This window comes from Saimiri boliviensis, chromosome 1 (genome assembly GCF_048565385.1).
Source record: "Saimiri boliviensis isolate mSaiBol1 chromosome 1, mSaiBol1.pri, whole genome shotgun sequence".
Classification (NCBI taxonomy): domain Eukaryota; kingdom Metazoa; phylum Chordata; class Mammalia; order Primates; family Cebidae; genus Saimiri; species Saimiri boliviensis.
Window position 1 is genome coordinate 182,021,282 of NC_133449.1, and position 22,688 is coordinate 182,043,969.

The 22,688-nt window shown below is 34.8% G+C and overlaps 1 protein-coding gene across 2 annotated transcripts in view; it reads right to left on the reverse strand.

The window, feature by feature from the left end:
* Positions 1–22,688, reverse strand: part of SLC12A2 (solute carrier family 12 member 2) — a 107,155-nt gene that overhangs the window by 67,560 nt on the left and 16,907 nt on the right. For both annotated transcript variants that reach the window (XM_039467851.2, XM_003920920.4), the window contains exons 2-4: positions 11,892–12,011; positions 10,566–10,641; positions 10,191–10,286 (exon numbers count right to left, since the gene is read on the reverse strand). In XM_039467851.2, coding sequence (XP_039323785.1) covers positions 10,191–10,286; positions 10,566–10,641; positions 11,892–12,011 — 292 coding nt within the window. The remainder of the gene's footprint in view (positions 1–10,190; positions 10,287–10,565; positions 10,642–11,891; positions 12,012–22,688) is intronic.

Genomic DNA, 22,688 nt, shown 5'->3' on the forward strand with positions numbered 1-22,688 from the left:
GAACTATAGGTCTTAGCTAGTTCAACTGGCCAAAAAAAAAAAAAAAAAAAAAAAGGAGAAAATGTCCTAGAGACTTGAAAGAAAAAGTAAAAACCATCTCTATTCACAGATGACAAATCTTGGCTATTGTGAACAGCACTGCAACAAACATGGGAGTGCAGCTATCTCTCCAATACACTTATTTCCTTTCTTTTGGGTATATATACAGCACTGGAACAGATGGTAGCTCTATTTTTAATTTCTTGAGGAACCTCCAAACTGTCCTCCATAGTGGTCGCACTAACATACATTCCCACCAACAGTGTACAAGAGTTCTCTTTTCTCCACATCCTCTCCAGCATTTGTTACTGCCTGATTTTTTGATATGATTTGCATTTCTCTGATGACCAGTGATGTTGAGTACCTTTTCATATGCCTGCTTGCCATTTGTATGTCTTCTTTTGAGAACTGTCTATTCAAATCTTTTACCCATTTTTAAATTGGATTATTAGATTTTGTTCCCACAGAGTTGTTTGGGCTCCTATATATTTAGGCTATTAATCCAATTTTTTTCTGGCAGAAGTTAGCATACCTAAAACAAAAATTTATATGAAAATGCCAAAGATTTAGAAAAGTCAAAACAATTATGAAAAAGAAGAACAAAGTTAGAAGACTTAGGACTTACTATGAAGCTAAGCAATCACGACAAGATAGTACTGGCATAGGATAAACAAACAAATCAATGCAACAGAATTCAGTACAGATAATATACAGACAATTGACTTTTCAACAATGGTATCAAAAACAGTAAGAACAGATAGCTGTTTCAACAAATGGTGCCAAAACAAGTGGATCTGTGTACAAAGGCGAGGGTAAGGAGGTTGGGGAGAAAAACTGCACCCTCCATCTCACATTACACCCCAAAATTAATTTGAGATTGTCCACAGATAAAAATCTAAAAATTAAAACTAAAAAAGCTTCTAGAAGAAAATATAAGAGAATGTCTTCATGGCTTTGGGATAGACAAATATTTCCACCATTAATAATAAAAGCACTAACATAAAAAAAAAAAAAACGAGAAACTGGACTTCATCAATGGTAAATGTCAGTTCATTGAAAGACATGATTAAGAAAATGATAATAATGGTAAGACAAGCCACAGACTGAGAACGAATACCCACAATACTGATGTCAAACCTAATAACAAATCTAGATACATAGAAAAATCTACAAACCAGTAACAAACAGACAACCCAATTTTTAAATTTGCTAAAGATGTGAATACATCACAAAAGAAGATAGACAAGTGGCCAATAAACACATAAAAAGATGCTCCTCATCATGGAATATCAAGGAAGTGATCCAAACTCCTTCTTGCCACCTACCACCCTCTCCATATACTTCCACTGTGGTCCATATGTGTCGCCTCATAGAATCCTGGTACTATAAGGGATCTCAGAAGTCCTCAGGCCAAACCTCATTTCACACGTAGTAGGGCTAAGATTCAGAAAGGTCTGTAACTTCATGCCATAAATGAACAGTAAAGCTGTGAGAAGACTCAAGCAATCTGTTATTTAGTCCCATAACTAAAATCAAAACTAAAATGACTGCCTCACCTATCTCTTACTATTGTTTTATGAGTTAAGTAATCAAAATACTTTGGTAAAAATAAAGCCTGATCACAATTCCATTTTAAACTCAGGCAAAATGCTGTAAATATTTTCCCTGTTGTGATGTTGTGATATAAGAATATACATTTAGTCTTCAACCAAGGTTACTGCAACAGAGCTTATAAAACCATTGGAATTTACTGAGAAGGTAAGAGAAGCATCTTTCATTGTTTAAAATAAGCCCCTTCAAATCTACCAGAGTTTATGCTAATAAGGTGACTCAGTGGGCCCTTAGATAGCTTCTTGATTGGACAGTGCTAGTTGCTAGAGAAACAACTATGTAATTACAGGGGTTAGCACTTTCAGTATCCCCATTACCCACTCCAGCTCTCAACCCTCACACCTCAGGGGAGAAGAGAAGGGAGAAGACTAGAAATTGAGCTCATCATTTAACGGCCAATGATTTGATCAATCATGGCTATATAAAGGAAAAACCCTGTAAACAAAGGGGTTTAAGAGAACTCAGGCTGGTGAACACAGAGGGTGGCATGTGGAGAGGTCATGGAAGCTCTGCATTCCTTCTCCCATACCATGCTTTAAGCATCTCTTTTATTTGGTTTTGTGTTGTAGCCTTTACTATAAACTGATGATAGTAAGATGTTTTCTTAAGTTTTATGAGCCATTTTAGCAAATTATCAAACCTGAGGAAGGCGTTACAGAAACCCCCAATATACAGCCAGTTGGTCAGAGGTACAGAAGGCCTGGAATTGCAACTGGCATCTGAAGTAACAGTAGTCTTGTAAGACAGAGCCCTTAACCTATAGGGTATGCACCAACTCTGCACAATTAGTGTCAAATTTTAATTGAATTACTGGATACCCAATTGGTGTCCTGAGAGTTGGGGAACTGGTTTGTGTGGGGAAAATCCATGTTTGGAGTCAGAAGTGCGTGTGTAAATTGAAACAAATCCTAGTAGTACCGAATGTGCAGAACTTCATGAATAGTGTAAGTCACAAGGGCTTTTGCAAAGATGAATGAAATGGCACAGAGTCTGGAAATAGACCTATGTTGTTTATTTAGGGTCAATTAATTTCTGAGAAAAGCACAAAGGTAAGTAAGCAGAAAAGAGATCATCTTAAAACATGGTGCCGGAATAGCTGGATATACATATGAATCTTGATTCACATTTCATAGTATATACGAAAGCTAGCTACAAATGGTAATACATCTAGGTAAAAACCTAAAGCTATAAAACTTCTAGAAGAAAATCTTTGGGACCCTGGGTTAGGGGGAAATTTCTTAGATACCACTTCAAAAGCACAATCCAAAAAGGAAAAAGTGATGAACTGGACCCCACTAGAATTATGAGCTGCTCTTCTAATAATGCCATTGAAGGAATGAAAAGACAAGCCATATACTCAGAGAAAATAACTACAAATCACATATTTGATTTTATCTAGAACCTTTCAAAACTCAATAGTAAGAACTTCCAATACAATAAATATAATACATAACCCTTAAAAAATGGGCTACAGATTTGAGTAGACACATATTGTACATGAGAATATGCCCAACATCTTTAGCCATTATGAAAGTACAAATGAAAACCATCATAAGATACCACTACGTACATAGTAGAATAAAAAATAAAAAGGACAATACCAACTGTTGGTGAAGATACAGATGTGGAACAAGTGAAACTCACTGTTCGTTGGAATAGAAAGTGAAAATATTTTTGAAATAAAGTTTTCTTGGTGTATTAAGGAATCAATCAAACGGTGACAATAACAAAATTACATTCTAGTACTCTGGTTTACAAATAAAAAAGGAGGAGTTTGTCTGCCTGTTAATGTTTGGAAAATTTTCTCTATTTTCTTGCCATTATTATAACAAATAGGAAAAGGTAAAGTGACAAACATGCAATCTTCCAACCATCTTATTATGAATGATTACCAGAATAATTCAATTAAATTACAACTCTAATTCTGCAGCAAACAATTTTGGAACCAGGCTGAGGTATTAGTAATAATAAACTGTATAAACTGACAAAACTGAAAAGTCACTAATGAGTAAAGAAAAATCCCATGTTGAATATTGTATTACTTTCCAAATTCATAGCTGTAGTATTTGTAGTATAGAAACAGTGTTTTAATGAACTGAAAACATGTTATGTTAAATCTAATAAACCTCATAACACTGCATTTTACAGCTGTTTCAAACATTTCACTGATCTGAAAACTTATAATTTCAAAGAAATTAGCTATTAAAAAAAGGAACTATGGAGCTGAATTCTAACTTATAACTCCTTGCTTAACAATGGTAGAAATTAATAGTGATACAATGAATGAAACAAAAAAATTTGACCATCAATGATAATCTGATTTTTCAAATACAGAAAGCACTTTCCTGTCACAGTATGTGGGAAGTTTTTACTTATTTCCAATGTTTTTGGCTTTACCTATTTACAAAAATGAGGAGGTATTCAATTATTTCAGAGAAACGTAAAACAGATGAGTACATAAAGGTAATTGTGACTTATATAGACATTTAAAAAATTCACCAGCAGAATCTGCTAAAAATTAATTTTGCTAAAAAATGGGTATAATTGATTTTTTCTTCTTACTACCCATGTAAATGATAAATGTGACTAACCACAATGTTGCATTAAATAAGACAACATATGTCAACACCAAGGTATCATGCCTAGCAGTTAGGTCTCAAAAGATAATAGCTACTATTATTATCTGAATATAAGTTCCCAGAAAATAGCATCTTGTCTTTCATTGTTACAAACCCAGTGTCTGTAACAAAACACTCAACAATTGTCTGTTCATTGACTAAAGTACAAGTAACATAACACTTCCTCTTCATTACAAAATAGAAAAGTTTATGGTAACTTTAGATTTTAGAAACTTCAGAACCACCTATCTAAAGTTTTATGTAACCAAGACTTTTAACTGAAAAGGTACTGATCTTTGCTTTTAATTAAGTCAACTAAATGCCCCCAAAGATAAAATGGTTGAGGAATCTTTCCATTCTGTTGCTCAGTTCATATAATACAGTATGAATTAAAACCAAGACTTTATAGTCTTCATCTTATGAAACGCTGCCTGCAGTTGTCCTTTATTCTATAAGTGAGTGTAAATTCATGGATTAATTAAAGATGGGACAACTCTGGTCTATGTAATCTAGGAAATGCAGATCTGAGTGAAGGTGGCTGCTGACCAGTACCATCCAAGTTGCAAAACCTGATGTACGTAATCCATGAAAATTCTATAAAATCTAAGTTCTCAAGAACACTGACATGATTTGTAGAACAGGAAAGGACTCTAAAGTCCCCATAGCCTGCAATAATCTGAAGAGTATTAATGTGTCTTTCAGGCAGGGACTATGCCAGAAATAAAGTAAACTATCAGTTCCTTGGTACTACTAATCTAACCCCATGGAAGGCAGGGAACTGAAGTGATGCTTCTCTAACCTGCTTCCAGTAGCTTTAAATAGTACCTAAAATCACTACTAAAACTGAATCAAGCCTGAAACGAAGCATCTTTTATTTTCTGCATTTGGACTTTTTCAGAAGCCTTGTGTTTCCATTACTATTTTTGCCCGAGACTTCAAAATTGTACACTACAATTTAATAACAAAGTACAACTTTTCTAGATTGCTATCTGTTTAATCTCTAAAATGTACTGTTAAAGCCAATGCTAAAATTATTTAGTAATATTAAATCTCTCCTATGGCAAAAAGTACACAACACTAGGAAAAGTTCATTGAATTCACATACTTCTGCGAAACTGCAAACATGTAATTTTCAAGGTAAGAGTAAGACATTATTCAATTAATATGAATACATGTTATAATTCAGTTAGGAATCAAGATGAACAGGCATTACCTCAAATTGGTTCTTAACATTATTTTTTTTAAAACTATGCATCAAGTTTAAAATGGGGCTTTTTGAATTAAAATTACTAAAAAGTAATCACAATGTTCCTCAACCTTTGAATATTTTAAGAAAATGTTATTTCCTTATTAAGTCCCTTAAAAGTCAACTTTCAGTCTACACAAAGTTTAGATGGGTGCATCAGACATCACTCTTCCCCCCAGCATTTCTGAGTTTCCTTTTAAGACCCCAATCTTCTAGATAATTCTAGCTCTATTATCATCCTCTCTAAGTAGGCCTTACAAGGTAGGCGGTCAAAATCAAGAAAGAAATCCAACCAGGACATTCTTGGTACCACCAAAAAGCGTAGTTTGTAGCTAAAAATGGCAAACAAACCTGTACCTATACATTGAATCTCAAGTTTTTTTTAAACCATTAACTCCCCTCTCCACCTTCTTTTGAGCCTTCTAATTTTGTTGAATAAGAAGGATTCCTTGCTCCATTGTGATTCCCAGTGTGTAATTTTCTGTCATCACCCTATAGTATCATTTAACAAGTTTCTCCCTCCCCTGCATATTCTATATAATGTTTCCGGGAGATACATGGCATAATGTGATTCAGATTTAATTTGTTGGGAAACAATACTTCACAGGTATTCTTATCAAGTAAAAGCTTTAGAGAATTGAAATTTTTTTAAAAAAATTTTATTTCAATAGTTTTTGTGGAACAGGTGGTTTTAGGTTACATCGATAAGTTCTTTAATGGTGGTTTCTGACATTTTGGTGCACCCATCACCCAAGCAGTGGACACTGTACCCAATGTGTAGTCTTTTATCACTCACCCACCTCCCACCCTTCCACTCGAATCCGTAAGTCCATTATATCACTCTTATGCCTTTGCAGCCTCATAGCTTACCTCCCACTTACAATATATGAGATTTGATTTTCCATTCCTGAGTTATTCAGAATGACAGTCTCCAACTCCATCCAGGTTGCTGCAAATACCATTATTTCATTCCTTTTGATGGCTGAATAATATTCCATGGTGTATATATACATTTTTTTTTTTTAAATCCACTCATTGGTTGATGGGCATTTAGTTTGGTTCCATATTTTTGCAATTGTGAATTGTACTGGTATAAACATGTGTGCTCAATTATAAGTCAGTAAGAATAAGTCAATAATGACTTACTTTCCTTTGTTTGGGTAGATACCCAGAAGGGGGACTGCTGGATCAAATGGGAGTTCTACTCTTAGTTCTTTAAGAAATTTCCATACTGTTTTCCAGTGGTTATATTAGTTTACATTTCCACCAGCAGTGTAAAAGTGGTCCCTTTTCACAACAATGCCAACATCTGTGTTTTAAAAATTTTTTTAATTATAGCCATTTCTGCCGGAGTAAGGTGGTATCTCACTGTGGTTTTAATTCGCATTTCTCTGATAATTAGTGATATTGACCATTTTTTCATGTTTGTTGGCCATATGTATACTTTCTTTTGAGAATCATCTATTCATGTTCTTTGCCCATTTTTTGACAGGATTTTTTTTTTCTTGCTGATTTGAGTGAGTTGCTTGTAGATTGTGGATATTAGTCCTTTGTCAGACACACAGTTTGCTAATGGGTTGTCTATTCATTCTGTTGATTATTTCTTTTGCTCTTTTAGTTTAATTAGGTCCCATTTATTTATTTTTGTTCTTGTTAAATTTGCTTTTGGGTTCTTGGTCATGAATTCTTTGCCTAAGCCAACGTATAGAAGAGTTTTTTCCAATGTTGTCGTCTAGAATTTTTATTGCTTCAGGTCTTAGATTTAAGTCTTTGATCCATATAAAGTTGTAATATTCTAATTCTCTTTCCTCCTTCACTCATTATGTTGAGCAATTATCTGAAAAACAAATCTCATCAACTTCTTGGTTACCTTGAGTTCAGGAAAGAAATCTTTCAGGAGTTTGATTCAATGCTAGATTATTTTTATTCATCAATTTTCATAAGATGGTTCTCTAGTATGTCTCAAAGGTAAAAAGTGAGATTTTTTTTTATTTCACTGTGAACTTATGTATTTAGTCATGTATTTTCATCCAAATCATTTATCACGATTATTGCTGTTCAGATTATCCAAACTTTAGCCTGTGTTAGCTCTTTAAATTGACTCTTAGGTCCTTTTGACATGAAACTAGTAGTATTCAACACTTTTGGATCTGAAAAGACGTCTAAGCTCATTTCCTGCTCCAATAAGTAATCAACCTTTTCTCTAAAGTCTGCTAGTTCTTGAGTGGAAATATACAATATGGGCATAAGAATTGCTTATTGCCACTGGGTTGGTCATTTACTACAGGTCACTTTAATGAAAAAAGCTAAACAATATGTACTTTCAGGATAAATTCTAAGACTAATACTTTCGGTTTAGAATCTTAAATACAGGTATAATGTGATCTCAGTTTTATGCCTATATCTACTTTCTCCCACGTGGAAAATACTTTTCTCATGATACCAAAATAAATCACATTAGGGGTTTCCAAATCTGAGTCAAATACAGAGGAGACAGAAGAGGCTTACATTCACTAAAAGAATCTCTAGACAACACTCATTGCAGATGATGAAGCTCTTATATATTCTACAAAGACCATCTAGATGTCCAAAGTCACCAACAAGTGAAAAATGAATGCCTTCTAATAAAGCTTCATAGTATTTGGTCACTCATTTTCTCTTTCATCTTCTGTGGGTTTCATTATTTCAGCAAATGTATTACCTTCTCAATGGTATGAACACCTCATAACAGAATTCCAAAAGGCTTCTACCCTCTAGGTTCTACTTTTGTGAAGAGACTTCTAAGGAAACTCAAGCAAAATTATAACATATGGTCACTTTTTCACACAGATCTGCATGAGTTCCACATTCTCATACTGTCCCTGGCACTCCAGGACAGAAGACTGGACATAAAGTCTATGAGGCGGATGTATCTGTAAAGATATATACATACACACACACACACACACACACACACACACACACACACACACACACACTCTCTCTCTCTCTCTCTCTCTATATATATATATAACTATCAGTGGTATTGAAAAATGAAATGGCTTTCTGGTCACAATCCTGGAAAATCTGTACCTTCCAAAAGTCTGATTCAAATGGGGAAAAGTGTGAAGTTCACGTTGCCAGTGGCTTCATGCCTGCCCCATTCCTTTTGAGGCTCACAGCCTAGATTCTAAGTTCTGATGAAAAGGAGAAATTCTTTGATGATTTGCTGATCCCCTAGAAATACCTAACACCCCAGTTCATTTCTCTTCCCACTTTCAATCCCCAAATATGGCAGAGAGAAATGAAGCATGGAGTACCCAGTTCAGGAGAAGCCAAAAAGAATTTCTCAACATTATCTGACTGACTCTGCTGAACATATCCACATTGTGTATATAGCTCAATCCAGATTCACAGAAGCATAAAACTTCAGTCAACAGTGATACACGCTCAGCACAGTCATAATCATACTGATACAAGATACCAGCCTCCAAGGGTCATAGTGATTTGGATCCTCTGGTGTCTAAAACATATAAAGACAATGATGAAAAATGAAAAGCTCAATCTGGTTCTCTCTTTCCCTCCCACACCCAAATACCTGATGCAGGTAAAGTGGAAATTGGGTTATATAATGTCAAATAGGAATATTCAAAAGAGCTGAGGCAGATGAAATAGATCTTTTCTCAGTTGACTTGCTATGATGACTTTACAGGTGCTGGCAGACATTTTGTCTCTTTTCTCCAGGGATCTTCTCACTCCAAGAGAGGAGTTTTAATTTGGAAAATGGAATTCTTTTCTTCCTGTTTTCAGGGATCCTGAATCCATTCTCCTGCAGTCTCTTGGGTCCTCTTCCTAGGGAGGATGAAATCTTACAAGGCAGATCTTATGGACTCTAATGAGAGGCCTCAGCGTGCCCATAGAAAGCTAGACATGAAGGTCTTTACAGTCCTAGGGCCAGGCGCAGTGGCTCACACCTGTAATCACAGCACTGGGAGGCCAAGGCAGGCAGATCACCTGAGGTTAGGAGTTCAAGACCAGCCTGGTCAACATGGCGAAACCCTGTCTCTAATAAAAATAAAAATTAGCCAGGCGTGGTAGTACATGTCTGTAATCCTAGTTGCTTGGGAGGCTGAAGCAGAAGAATCACTTGAACCAGGAAGGCAGAGGTTGCACTGAGCCAAGATCATGCCACTGCACTCCAGCCTGGGTGACAGAGTGAGACTCTGTCTCAAAATAAATAAATAAATAAATAAATTTACAGTCCCAAGCATAACTCATACAATGCTATTAGATTATGGGGAAGGTATACTGCCTTAGTTTCCCTTAATAGGGGATGGGGTGGGACATGAGGTTACCCCAATACAATGTTAAACAAATGCCAGGAGCATGTTGCTCACTGATCCAAGGGCAAGCCTTGGAGGAGGCAATAACATGCAGCCCAGTGGATAAAATACCAAAGTAGATGCTCCATTCTTGCTATGAGACACTCTGAATAACTTAAAGCATATGTATATGAGTTTACATAAAATTTTACATTGAAATATACTAGTGTGGAAGTGCTCCGTAGCAACTTTCTTGTCCACATAGACTTAATATGTTCCTTCAGTTAAGGTTAAAAAAAATAATTAAAAATACAATTTAGATCTCTTTTTAGTAAGAGTAATCTGATAATGATGATACAAAAAGATTCAACTTACCTCCTCTTACAAATCCATTAGTTGCTATTGCTGAAGTAGACAATCCTGTGATAGTTGTCACAACAGTGGCCATCATTATTACAAGGACCGACAGACCTTTACAGAGAAAGAAGATAGAATACTTACACTCTTGTTTAAGCATGCCATTGTCTAAAACTGGTTGATCTAAGAATACTGAATTTACATTTCAAGTTATAAATTTTTATCTCATTATAGAAAAATCAAATCAGAATTATGAAAAAGGAACATCAAGACAATGATCTGATATAAAGGAATACAGTTTGAAATGACTCTAATTGCTTGAGTTTTATGAGGTTAAGAGCTCATTTTGCTTATTTATTATTCTCAAATCAAGCAGGATATAACTTCACCTACCTATTCCAGCTTGACCTACAATCCATGACAATCTAATGAAGAGCATTACACCCCAAATGTTTAACATACAACGTACCTAGGAGGGAAAAAGAGGCCAAGTCACAGAGGAAGAAGAATAATCAAACATATAGTAAGCATTAAACCAGCCAAACAACGACATGCATTTGAAACTACAGAAGATTAAGTAGTTTTAAACCTAACTCCTACTCCACCCTTTCTTTAACAGTCTTTATAAAGAGCTTAATAAGAGCTTACATTTGAGCTAATATAAACACAATGTAACATATAAGTGTACGAAAATAAATGCAAGTATCACAATTGTCTGAAGCAGCAGATGCAACAGAACAAGATACAAGAAATATTTTTAAAATTCAGCCTTGTAAAGTGTGCATATCCCTTTTTTATCACAAGTAAGTTTAACTTTTGCTTATTCTTTTGTAACATCCTCATTTCATTTCTTTAGCAGATTTATGTATTACATAATATTTGTCAATACAAAGTGCCAATTGTTCACATTTTTAACAATTTAAATTAGTTGTAAAAGTTTCCCTATTTTCACTTTATTATGTTCATACACAGAACACAGTCTTACAAAACACTAAAATCTAAGAACAAGAAACAATTCTACCTGAAGCTTCACATTCACCTTATGGATTAGGCAATAAAATGATTACTAGAACTGTTTGTTTTTCCCCTCTAATTCTCCCTGAAATTCCAATACAACCCCCATTAAGTGCCTTCAAAGTCCCAATGAGAAGGCAATCTAGCCTATTTCAGTCAGCTCCTTAGTGCCTATTTAAACAGAAAAACAGAAATATGAACCTTAATCACCTAAACCTATGTAGCAAAGTGAACTCAACACTTAAGTATTTCTCCTATATTCCTTTCTTGCTTGCTAACTTCTGTATGCTTCTCTTCAAAATATAATGGGGGTAGTGTGAAATAAAGCAGGCATATTTCAGCTCTATTCCCTGCTCGGCCTTCTTGATTCTGACGCTCCCAATTTGATAGTCTTCATACTTAATTTCTGAAAAGTGACATTACATGAGATTCACAAGAGGCAATGAAATATAATATGCTCAGTAACACATTATATAGAATATAATAAAAAATAATTTGGCAAAATAAATGCCATATCTCCTTTACTGAATTTAATATCCAAAAGCAAAGAAGGTACAAGTTATCAATTTGGTCTTCTACAGCACTCAGATAAGAGAGCTAAAATAGAGAAGAAAAGAGTTCCCTTGAGAACTGATGAGAACATTAGGAAGATCTTACAACCAACAGATACGCTGTAACTCTAAAGTTAAGTCTACATATACATACTAATACACCCTTGATCCAGCCAAACTTCACGACTCCTTTGCTTTCTGCAGTGTATGTGACCACAGCATCTCTGGCTGGAGTACTTTCTTCCCCATTTGCAAAGCCATCCTCAAAAGGTTCCTGGTTATAAAAAAAAAAACGTGAATGATACTAACATTCAAAATTTAAAATCACTTGATAAAAACAAACATAACTAAAGATATCTAACTATATTTAAGAGGACACAGTACAGATTTCCAAGAATCAAGGGTTTCCAAATATTTTACCCCAGGAAAGGACAAATAAACTAGAAGAAAACCTTAATTACTGAGATTTCTTAAAATTTAAATCTCACTATGACAGTAAATCCATTTTAATAATTCCAAATTCTAGCTACACTTTTGGTAGTGTCTGGAGGAAACAATGACTCCTGTTTGCTAATTACAGGGTCGCTAAGTCAATCAATTCAGGTCTCATCTCTTAAGCCACAAATTTATATCACCTAGTTGCCACCAGTCATACATCTGAAATTTCAACATTAACAATTTAAAACTCCTGTTTATCACCAACGAATACAGTTTTTTAATAATCCATAGTAGCAGGAATCCCATGGAATCTAAGATTCATTCGTAACTCCTCTCTTTACTCATTCCTTGTCTGCAGTGACTCAGTGTTTTTCACTGCGTTCCTTTATAGGTTTTCTGATTCAGACATGCATTAGTTGACGCAATGAATTTCAAAACAACTGTTTCCTTAGATTTTTAAGTTTCATGTCTGATTCCATGATTCTTAGTTTTCTGTTCACTACCTTCTCTCTTTCAGTGCTTCTTGAGTTTTTTTCTATCTATATATCTATCTAATATCATATATATCTAATATATATGGTATATATATTAACAGAATTACATATAATTGTTAATTCTCTCTGTTAATATGTGTACATACATAACAGAATTATATGTATATATATATAAACAGAATTACATAGAGAAAAAAATATATATATAAACAGAAATGAGATGCAGTAAGTTCTGTGCTACCACAGTGCAAAATCTACATGATAATCAAAATTCCCTTTTTTCTTAACCAACAACTGTCAGCCAAGTAGACTCATTTGATTCCATTTAATACAATATTGCTATATGCTTTTTAAAAGTACTATCAATCTAGATAAGCTCTTAGATTCCATATTTCCATTCCTTAATTACTATTAATTCTTTGATTTTTGAAGCAATAGAAGTATAAGCTAGATGCAATTATGAAGTATATTTTTAAAATAAAGATGGTTTTATTATAAAATTCCAAAAATGTACTTTAAAGTACAGACATGAGAATACTGCATAAGTAGAAATGTATCTTCATACTGCAAACAACCACACAGCAAATTTTATATTGTCCATGGAATACTTTAGTCTTTTTCCTGTGGCAAGTGCAAGTCAAGAGGTCGTCCTCAGTCTGTGCTTCTACGCTTTTCACATCCTCTTGGATTTGAGGCTCACTCACTTGTAAATTGGCATATTCCCGGAAAAGTTTAAAATAATGACAGACTATGTCATAGTCCACGTGATTATTTCTTGCAAATTCTTGTCCTGCTTTTGCTGTCTTTTTGGCCTCTTCATCGTGATGTTTTGCCCATTTAAGTTTTTCTAGCAGATTGCTCAGGTTTCTCTTAACTGGAATGTAGTGTTTCCAGGACTGCAGCTCATTATAAAAATGTTCATAGTAGAATCCTGCTTCAGCACAACACTGTCACCAACTAGTAAATACGACAGGTGATAAGCTGCTACAAAGCTCATGCCTGTAATCCCAGCACTTTGAGAGGCCAAGGCGGGTGGATCACGAGGTCAAGAGATTTAGACCATCCTGGCCAACATAGTGAAACCCCATCGCTACCAAAAAAAAGAAAAAAAAATTAGCCTGGCATGGTGGCATGCAACTGTAGTCCCAGCTACTCGAGAGGCTGAGGCAGAAGAATCACTTGAACCTGGGAGGCAGAGGTTGCAGTGAACCGAGATGGCACCACTGTATTCCAGCCTGGCGACAGAGTGAGACTCCGTCTCAAAAAAAAAAAAAAAAAGCGGCCAACTCAACTCCAAAGAGTGCCACCCAATGTGCTGGGCAAGCATGCCAAGTCTCCACTGCCCCAGGACAATCACAGCCCGTGTCCAGGCACGCCCAGCTGAGGATCACCAGGTGTTCTGATGACCTGGCCGAGAACCATGCTGCTCCTTTCTCATGACAATGATGAACTTAAAATTAAGCATATTTTTTGAAAATTATTTTAACTAGGCTTTGTAATGGTGAGAAAAATAATTAAATTTTTAATTAATCCTCATGTTTTCATTAATAGACATAGCTATAACCTCAAATATGTGAAATACATGGACTATGAGTCATTTTAAGATACCAAGAATTTAATTATGAACTTTAATAGTAAACATTTATGATAGCAGTTTATATATTTTTCAAAAGAGATTCTAAAAGACATAAGTATTTTCCTTAAAGCATGGACTTTCATAACTATTATCAACCAAAGATTATTTTACTGTACTATAAAAGGATGTCCGAGGCTTATGGAATATGGAAATAACCAACCCCATAAAATGTTAAATTACCCAAAATTCGCTATTATTTTTAAGCTTTATTATGATATAACTTATATACCACACAATTCACTGAAGTGTACAGGTTAATAATTTTTGGTATATCTACAAAGTTGTATTCTTATTCTCAGCATCACTACAAACAACTTTGGAATGTTTTTATCACCCCCAAAAGAAATACCTCAATTCCCCCTTCCTCCAGCCTGTCAATCACCAACCATTTTCTGTCTCTATGAATCTGCCTATTCTGACATTTCATATAAACAGACTTATACAATACGTGGGCTTTGTATATGGCTTCTTTCACTTTGCATGTTTTCAGGGTTCATTTATGTTAAAACATGTATCAGTACTTCACTCCTTTTTATTTCCAGATAATATTCCAGTGTACAGATATGCCTTTTTTTTCCATTCATCAGTTGGGACATTTGGGCTGGTTCTACCTTTTGGCTACTATGAATAATGCTGGCATGAACAGTTGTCTAAAGTTTTTGGGTGAAAATACGTTTTTATTTATCTTGAGTGTACACCTAGGAATGCAATTGCTGGATCATAATATAATTCTCATCTCTTCCTTTGTATGAGACTGCAACGGTCACTTCTCATTTCAGCGAATATGCCTGCCCATTGTTAGCCCTATTCCTGCTTAAAATTAAGATGCCTATTATTCTTTCTTCTGTTTTCTGGTATGAACATGGAAACTAGTAACCATTAAACTTGTTAGAAGTATGCATAAACAGTAAACACACACACACACACACACACACACACACACACACACACACACACACACGTGAGACCAGAGTCCTGTGTAGCTCAATCACAGTAACTACCTACTTCAACTGTACTTTCACTCTCTCAAACAGTAGAGTCAGGGACAATCCCAAATAATGAGAAATGACTCTGAATAGGGATTGATGATTCAACTGTTCAATTATTCAAATAAAGCCAGAACAAGAAAGTCTGCCAGTTAACTCAATGAACTTTAAAGAGGAGTTCCTTAGCTTTCACCATATAATACACAGTGATCTTCAGTTTTTTAGTGAAAGCAGACTTTAAAATATATAACCTCCAAAATATGTCTATAATATACACAAAAAAGACATCTCTCTTCCTATCTCTGTTAAAAGAAAACTAAAGATGAATGTACTTAGTAGGCTACTTTTTCCAAGGCTAAGATTTGACGTGGGTGTCTTTTTAACATGCAAAAGTATGCAGGCCTCCTGAAATTTTTGCTGTGGGTGTTTAAAACCGAATTCCACTTCAAAGTTGAAGAGCTAGCAATAATTCTGCAACTAGCTGTCCACCATGCTACACACAACTATGTTCTAAGAACAAAGTAAAATTTGCCAGTATTTATTTTAAAATAAAGGTTATGTCCACACAAAATAAAAAATGTATATTTCCATCATCTTCTGGCAGCTCTCTTTTTAAAAGTGTTTTACTTGTCTTCAAAATGCAATCCAAAAGCCTAAAGCAAGTAACTGTTTTTATTTGTAGTTCAATTAGTAGATTTAAATACAATGAAACTGGACTCATAAATGTCTTAATTTTCTGAAATACCAAGAAACCCAAGTGGAAGACACATCTTTTGTTTCTTTAAATAAATTGGTTTAAGAGAAATAAGAGAATTACCAGGTATGGCATTTCCACAAAAAAAAAGTATAAAAACCATATAATCAAGGAGCTTCAAGTCTGCAATTATGAACTATAAATTATGCTGATACAAAGGTACATAAATAAAAACCTTCACTCTGCCATTTTTACATAAGTGATGGATTTGTGTTTTTACTGTATATTCCACATTAATGGATAAAAAGTAAAAATTGGCAACATAAATGATTTTATGGGTAATCTCATATTAAATGAAGCTTACCAAATTTAATATTCCAGAAAATAATCTTTTAAAAAGTAGCATTATGATTTGAAGTCTCCCAGCAGGGACTGAGGGTAGGAGAGAGAAAAAAAGGAGGAAGAATGGAAGAGATAAAGGAAAGAATGGAAGATCCAGATATCTAGGTCCTCAATAAACAAAAGGGAAATGATTCAGTTGAACATGTTGAATTGGAGGAGCTATGAGACAATTAATTAAAGAGCTCTAGCAAGCAGTTAAAAAAATATATGACTGGATACTAGGAGAGGGGCCAGGGATAAAATGCTAGTAAGTAACGAAGCTATGCAAACTGATGAAAAGAAAAACAGAAAATATAGGGAGCTGAACACTTTTCTGAGCATACAGAAAATACAAAAAAAAAAGATGGAAACTCTGGCCTCCATGATCATTACTTCTTTGCAGGATGTAAAGGAGAATTTCTATACTATGGATGATCTCTTCATTCTCTCCCTAGCATATTCAAATTTCCACCTTAAACTTGATCATTCTTTCTCCTTTAACCATAGTTAACTTTTTACTGCACTCTGACTCTAGCCAAAGTTTCTAACAGTGCAGCACATTCTTAAATGCAGACCAACCTGGCTTCCCCTCACCACAACACCAAAATACTTTTGTTAAGACATTCAATGACTTCTCGGCTGCTATATCTAATATTTTTCAGTCCCTGTCTCACTGAACTCCTAAAGTGGCATCTGATACTGTTGGCCACTCCCTTTCTTGAAACAACACATTCTTTCAGTCTTTTCTACCCAGCAATTAAGTGGTAGGAGTCCCTTTAGCACTTGGTCCTACACCCATCTCCCTTGCTCATGCCATATTTTCTATGGTTATCTTACCAGACTCATAACTTTAAACATCATGTATATGTGTTAAGTCATAAGTGATGGCGTAGGTTCATTCCCAAATCAGTCCTCCTTTGTGAGTTTCAGCCCCGTATATTAAATACTGATCTTACCACTTAAGATGTTTGTCTTCTATTCTAATCTTCACGAAGAGAAAAATAACTTGTGAGTGTGCTAGAAACAGTGACTTCGGTAAAATGAAGAGGGAAATAATTTTTCTTTTAGGATCTAGTTTTAAATTCCTAATAGTTTCAGTGAAAACACTGAACCATTTTCCAAATGATAGAATTCCAAAGATTAAAATGAGTCAAGATAAATTATTTTAGGTATCTATTTTGCACAACTTTTGTGTCTATTCTAGGTATCTACTTCCCTCATTCCTTTGTTCCCAAATCTACAGAAGGTAAGGGGTTCTAACATGGTCCTCTTAAGTTCTGACTGGCTCCAAAGGAGATTTTTTAAATTCTGTACTTCGTAAAAATACATCCCAGGGTACACAGCATCTATGAAACTACTATACAGGATTGTTATTAACAGCTGTACCAGACTACCTTTGAAGAAGAATTGCTAAAGTGTCCAGAAAACCCAGCTGAGAAGGCTATCTATCTATCTATCTATCTATCTATCTATCTATCTATATATATAGATATATTTTTTTGAGATGGAATCTTGCTCTGTTGCTCAGACTGGAATACAGCGGCACGATCTCGGCTCACTGCAACTTCCACCTCCCGGGTTCAAGTGATTCTCCTGCCTCAGTCTCCTGAGTAGCTGAAATTACAGGCACCTGCCACCACATCTGGCTAATTTTTGTATTTTTAGTAGAGATAGGTTTTACCATGTTGGCCTGGCTGATCTAAAACTCCTGACCTCAAGTGGTCCACCCGCCTGGGCCTCCTAAAGTGCTGGGATTATGAGTATAAGCATGGATGGGTATGAGCCACTGCATCCAGACTCAAATGTTTTAAGTATGAAATTGTGTACTAGATAGAGTTTTGTATTATTTAACTTTGGAAGTTTATTTGGAGGCTATTCTGGTAGAGAGGGTAGGTAAAATAGGGCAATCATTCATTAGGTTTTTACATTATCTAGAATTTTTTTCCAATTAAAAAATCATCATTAGCTGCTCAAGCTAGCATCTCCTTTTAATCTATGTTCCAGGTCAAACTAGGTTCTTTCTTTCCTTAGACATTTTCCTACTGCAACTTCTCAACCCCTGGGTCTACCTGTAAATCCATGCCTTTTTCAGGAAGCCTTGAAAAATAAAATAATATCAAGGAATTCTTTTGATCTGTCATAAATATGTTGTTACCAACATAGTACATTTTGACATGATTAAAGAAAAGATAACATTAGACTGATTGTTAGAGAAGTGACAATCCTGTATTTTTCCACAGACCACTTTCCTATTTTCCTTGAATTTTATAATCCCCCAAACTTTTATCCTTTAAATTAGATAATTGAGAGTTCTAACTAAAATGTTTAATTTGATATAATGTTCTTTTCCTGAAATACTGGTTTTAAAGTATTTTCTCCTGAGGGACTTTTGGTTTGTCTTTTCCCTCTGCCTGTGAAATGCACTTTGAAGACAGCTGGCTCTTTCTCACCCTTCAGGTCTTAAAGGCAACCTTCTCCTTCCCAAAATACCTAACATATCCTTTCTTCTCAGTCCCTTTTATTTCCTTCATGACACATATCATACTGCGTAATTATCTTTTTATTTACTTGGTGTTTTGTAATCTATGCATTCCCTCAACAAGTTTTAAAATGGAAGGTCCACAACAGCACAGACCTTTCCTGTCATTTTAATCAAAGATATGGTAAATCAATGTTAAGCTTTCATGATGAATCTGTTTTCCAAATAATGTCCTGAAACAGTATAGCGAAATGAGTGTCTGTTCTCAAATCAGAGTTGGGCTCAAATCCCAGCTCTGCTACTCACTAGCAATGTGTGTTTTCGCAAGTTATTTAATCTCTCTGGTCCTCAGTTCCAACATATGTGAAATGGGGATATTACGTACTCCATACTGTCTAAGAAGACGTAAGAAAATACAATAATTGTACAGAACACAAAAACTCTCATTTGTTCCTGGTGAGAATATAAACTGTTAAAACAATTTCGAGGAAAAAAATTGGGGGCATTATTTTCAAGTTGAAAAAATGAAAACCTTTATCCCAGCAATTCTACATCTCAGCATATCCTTAGAGATATACGATACTCCCATGAAGCAAGACACTTGTATAAAAACGTTCATACCAGCACTGTTTAAAATTGCCAAAAACTAGAAACATTTCAAACACTCTTAACTGCAGAATAAAGAAATTGTAGTATATTTATACAGTTGAAGATCAATAGCAATTGAAATGAATTAATTGAGGGGTGGGCACAGCAGCTCATTCTTGTAATCCCAGCACTCTGAGAGGCCAAGGCAGGTGGATCACTTAAGCTCAGGAATTCAATAACAGCTTAGGCAACAAGGCAAAACCCCATTTCAATAAATAATACAAAAAAAAAAAAAAAAAAAAGGTTAGCCAGGCATGGTGGCACCTGCCTGTAGTCCCAGCTACTTGGGGGATGAAGCCAGAGGATTACTTGGGCCAAGGAGGTTGAGGTTGCACTGAGCCATGATCACACCACAGCACTCCAGCCAGGGCAACAGGGTGAGACTCTCTCAAAAAAAGAAAAACAAAAAGAGTGAATTACAAAAAGACACAGCATAAATGAGTGTCACAAACTAAGAGTGAACAAAAGATGACAAATTGAAAATACGCTGTATGATTCCATTTATATAAATTTTTAAAGCAGGAAAAATCTAGACAGATAGTCTTCAGGCATACATAAAGGTGACAAATACCATTTAAAAAAAAAAAATCCCCAAAGAAGTGATCACTGTAAGTTAGGGCAGCAGCTATTTTGTGGAGGAATTATATTAGAAGGGGTGCACAGAGAATTTCTAGGGTGCCAGGAATATTCCATATTTTTTGATTTGGGTGGTGATTACATAGATACTCATTTTACAACTTACATTATACATTTATATGTTATGTTATTTTTAGATTCCACAATAAAATATACTTTTAAAACACTGAGTGAGAAAATGTGTTAAATGCTTAGTACATTGCGTGATATTAACAGAGTTTTAAGAGTGCAATAAATTTTGGCTATTATTATAAACAACAAATAAGTGATCTGCTATTGCAACTGTCCATGCTGTGAGCTTAAAACTGGATGTTGAAAAAATACATAAAAATAATACTGTAAATCATTACTAATCTAGACTCTACTACATAGCTTCTTATAATTTGATATTGGCAGAGTTTAAGATTACCTCTGAAAGATTAAAAAAAAGCATGGACTTTCACACACAAATATGAAGTTATCATTCTGCATGGTTATGTTAAATGATTTATCACCCACACCATCTGCCAAGCCAACAGAGTATAGCACAAGTATGTGGCTTTCAAGACCAATGGTCACAGTACTAGAAATGTTTCACAACTTCTCTGACACTAAAAATTTGTTTAGTAAATGATAAACTCTTTCCTATTTACCTTAGTGGCAACTGATACACACTTTACAAAAGGAATGCCTAGGGTTAATATGAGATTACATAGTCTGAGAACAGAAGCAAAACCTCTGGGCCAAGCATTACTTAAGCAAATTAAATAAGGGTGAATAATAGGCAGCAGAGTGGAGATCTTTATTTTAGAGCACTAAACTAAATGTTAACATACAAAAATGTGTTACTTTCTTGACAAGTAGCTTATTGTTGATTTAAATAAACTCCAAATTTTATTTCAAAAATATTAAAGTCCACCAAAAAATGCTATTTTCACCCTACAAACTTCTGAATTAAAATGTTATTAAAGATATTTTAAAGATCAAAATTTCTTATATGAATTAACAGCATCTGCTTAATACTAGGTAAGTCAAAGTGTTAAATTAATATCATGAATCATAGCTAATTTAGCAACTAAAATATATGCATATGTATGCAAATTTTGACCCCAAAGTGGCTGGGTTTATTCTAACAATTGTTCTAACATTTTTATTTTTTAAACAAGTACTAGCCAATTATATCATCCCAAAGCTACCAACATTTCCTATCCGTGCTGTCGGTGATTGGTGTATTCAGTGTAATGCTCCCCATACAGACTACTCTTTGAAAACAAAGTATTGTTTTATAGGAATCCAATCTGCTCTGGTTAACAATGCTCTATTAATATCCACTGGTATTAATGCAAAGCTCAAAACTCAAGTGCTACAGATAAAAGTGGATGGTGTGATCATGTGACTTTACAATGAACCAAGTCAGAACTGCTGATTACAAAGAATTCAGTCCTCTACCTAGCCCATCATGTTCTTTACTAACCAAGACTGAGTTACAACAAAATGCACTAGAAATAACATTGCTTCAAATCCCACAGAACTTGCTAATGTCAACAAACTAAAAGCTTGAAAATATTTTAATCTGAGTTACCAGAAAACTTGTATCTTCCAGTATCAATTAATAATGGTGCAATCTATATTTCAAATTATTTTAAAGATGAACCAAAAGTTGATAAGAAGATAGTGAAGTACATGTCTAGTAGCATCACAAATGGGTAAAACTCTGGAAAAGCAGTATGTATAAAGAACCATGTAATTAAAAACTACATTTTAATATACACCTGGATACAGAAGATATACTTGGTTTTTCATGTATTTCTCACAGGAATATATGATACTTCTCACTATGAATACTGGTTGAGTATCCCTTGTCCAAAATGCACAGGACCAGAAGTGTTTCAGATTTCAGATATTTTTGGATTTTGGAGTATTTGCATCATACCTACTGGGGTTCAGCATCCCTAATCTGAAATGCTCCAATGAGCAGTTCCTTTGAGCACCATGTCAGAACTCAGAAAGTTTTAGATTTTGGAGCATATCAGATTAGGGATACTCAAGCCCTATCACTTCTCATTTTTCATATAAGGAAACTGAGGGTCAGAGGTAAAGTCCATTTCTTAGAGGTCAAACTATTAAGCAGAAATGCTAAGAGTTAAATCCCTCATATGCTACATAATGTTTCCGTCAACAACGAACTATATATACAATAGTCCCATAAGATTATAACAGAGCTAAAACATTCCTCTCCTACTGACCTGGCAGCCATTGTAAGAGCATCGTGCAATGCATTTCTCATGTGTTTGTGGTGATGCTGGTGTAACCAAACCTACTAAGGTGACAGTAATATAAAACTATAGCACATATATTATGTACAGTATATGACACTTGATAACAATAATATGTTACTGGTTTATGTACTTACAATTATCATTGTTTTAATGCTTACTATTAAAAAAACAAAAAACAAAAAACTAACTGTAAAACAGCCTCAGGCAAATCCTTCAGGAGGTATTCCAGAAGAAGGTACTGTTATTATAGGAAATGACAGCTCCATGTGTTATAGGCCTTGAAGATCTTCCAGTGGGACAA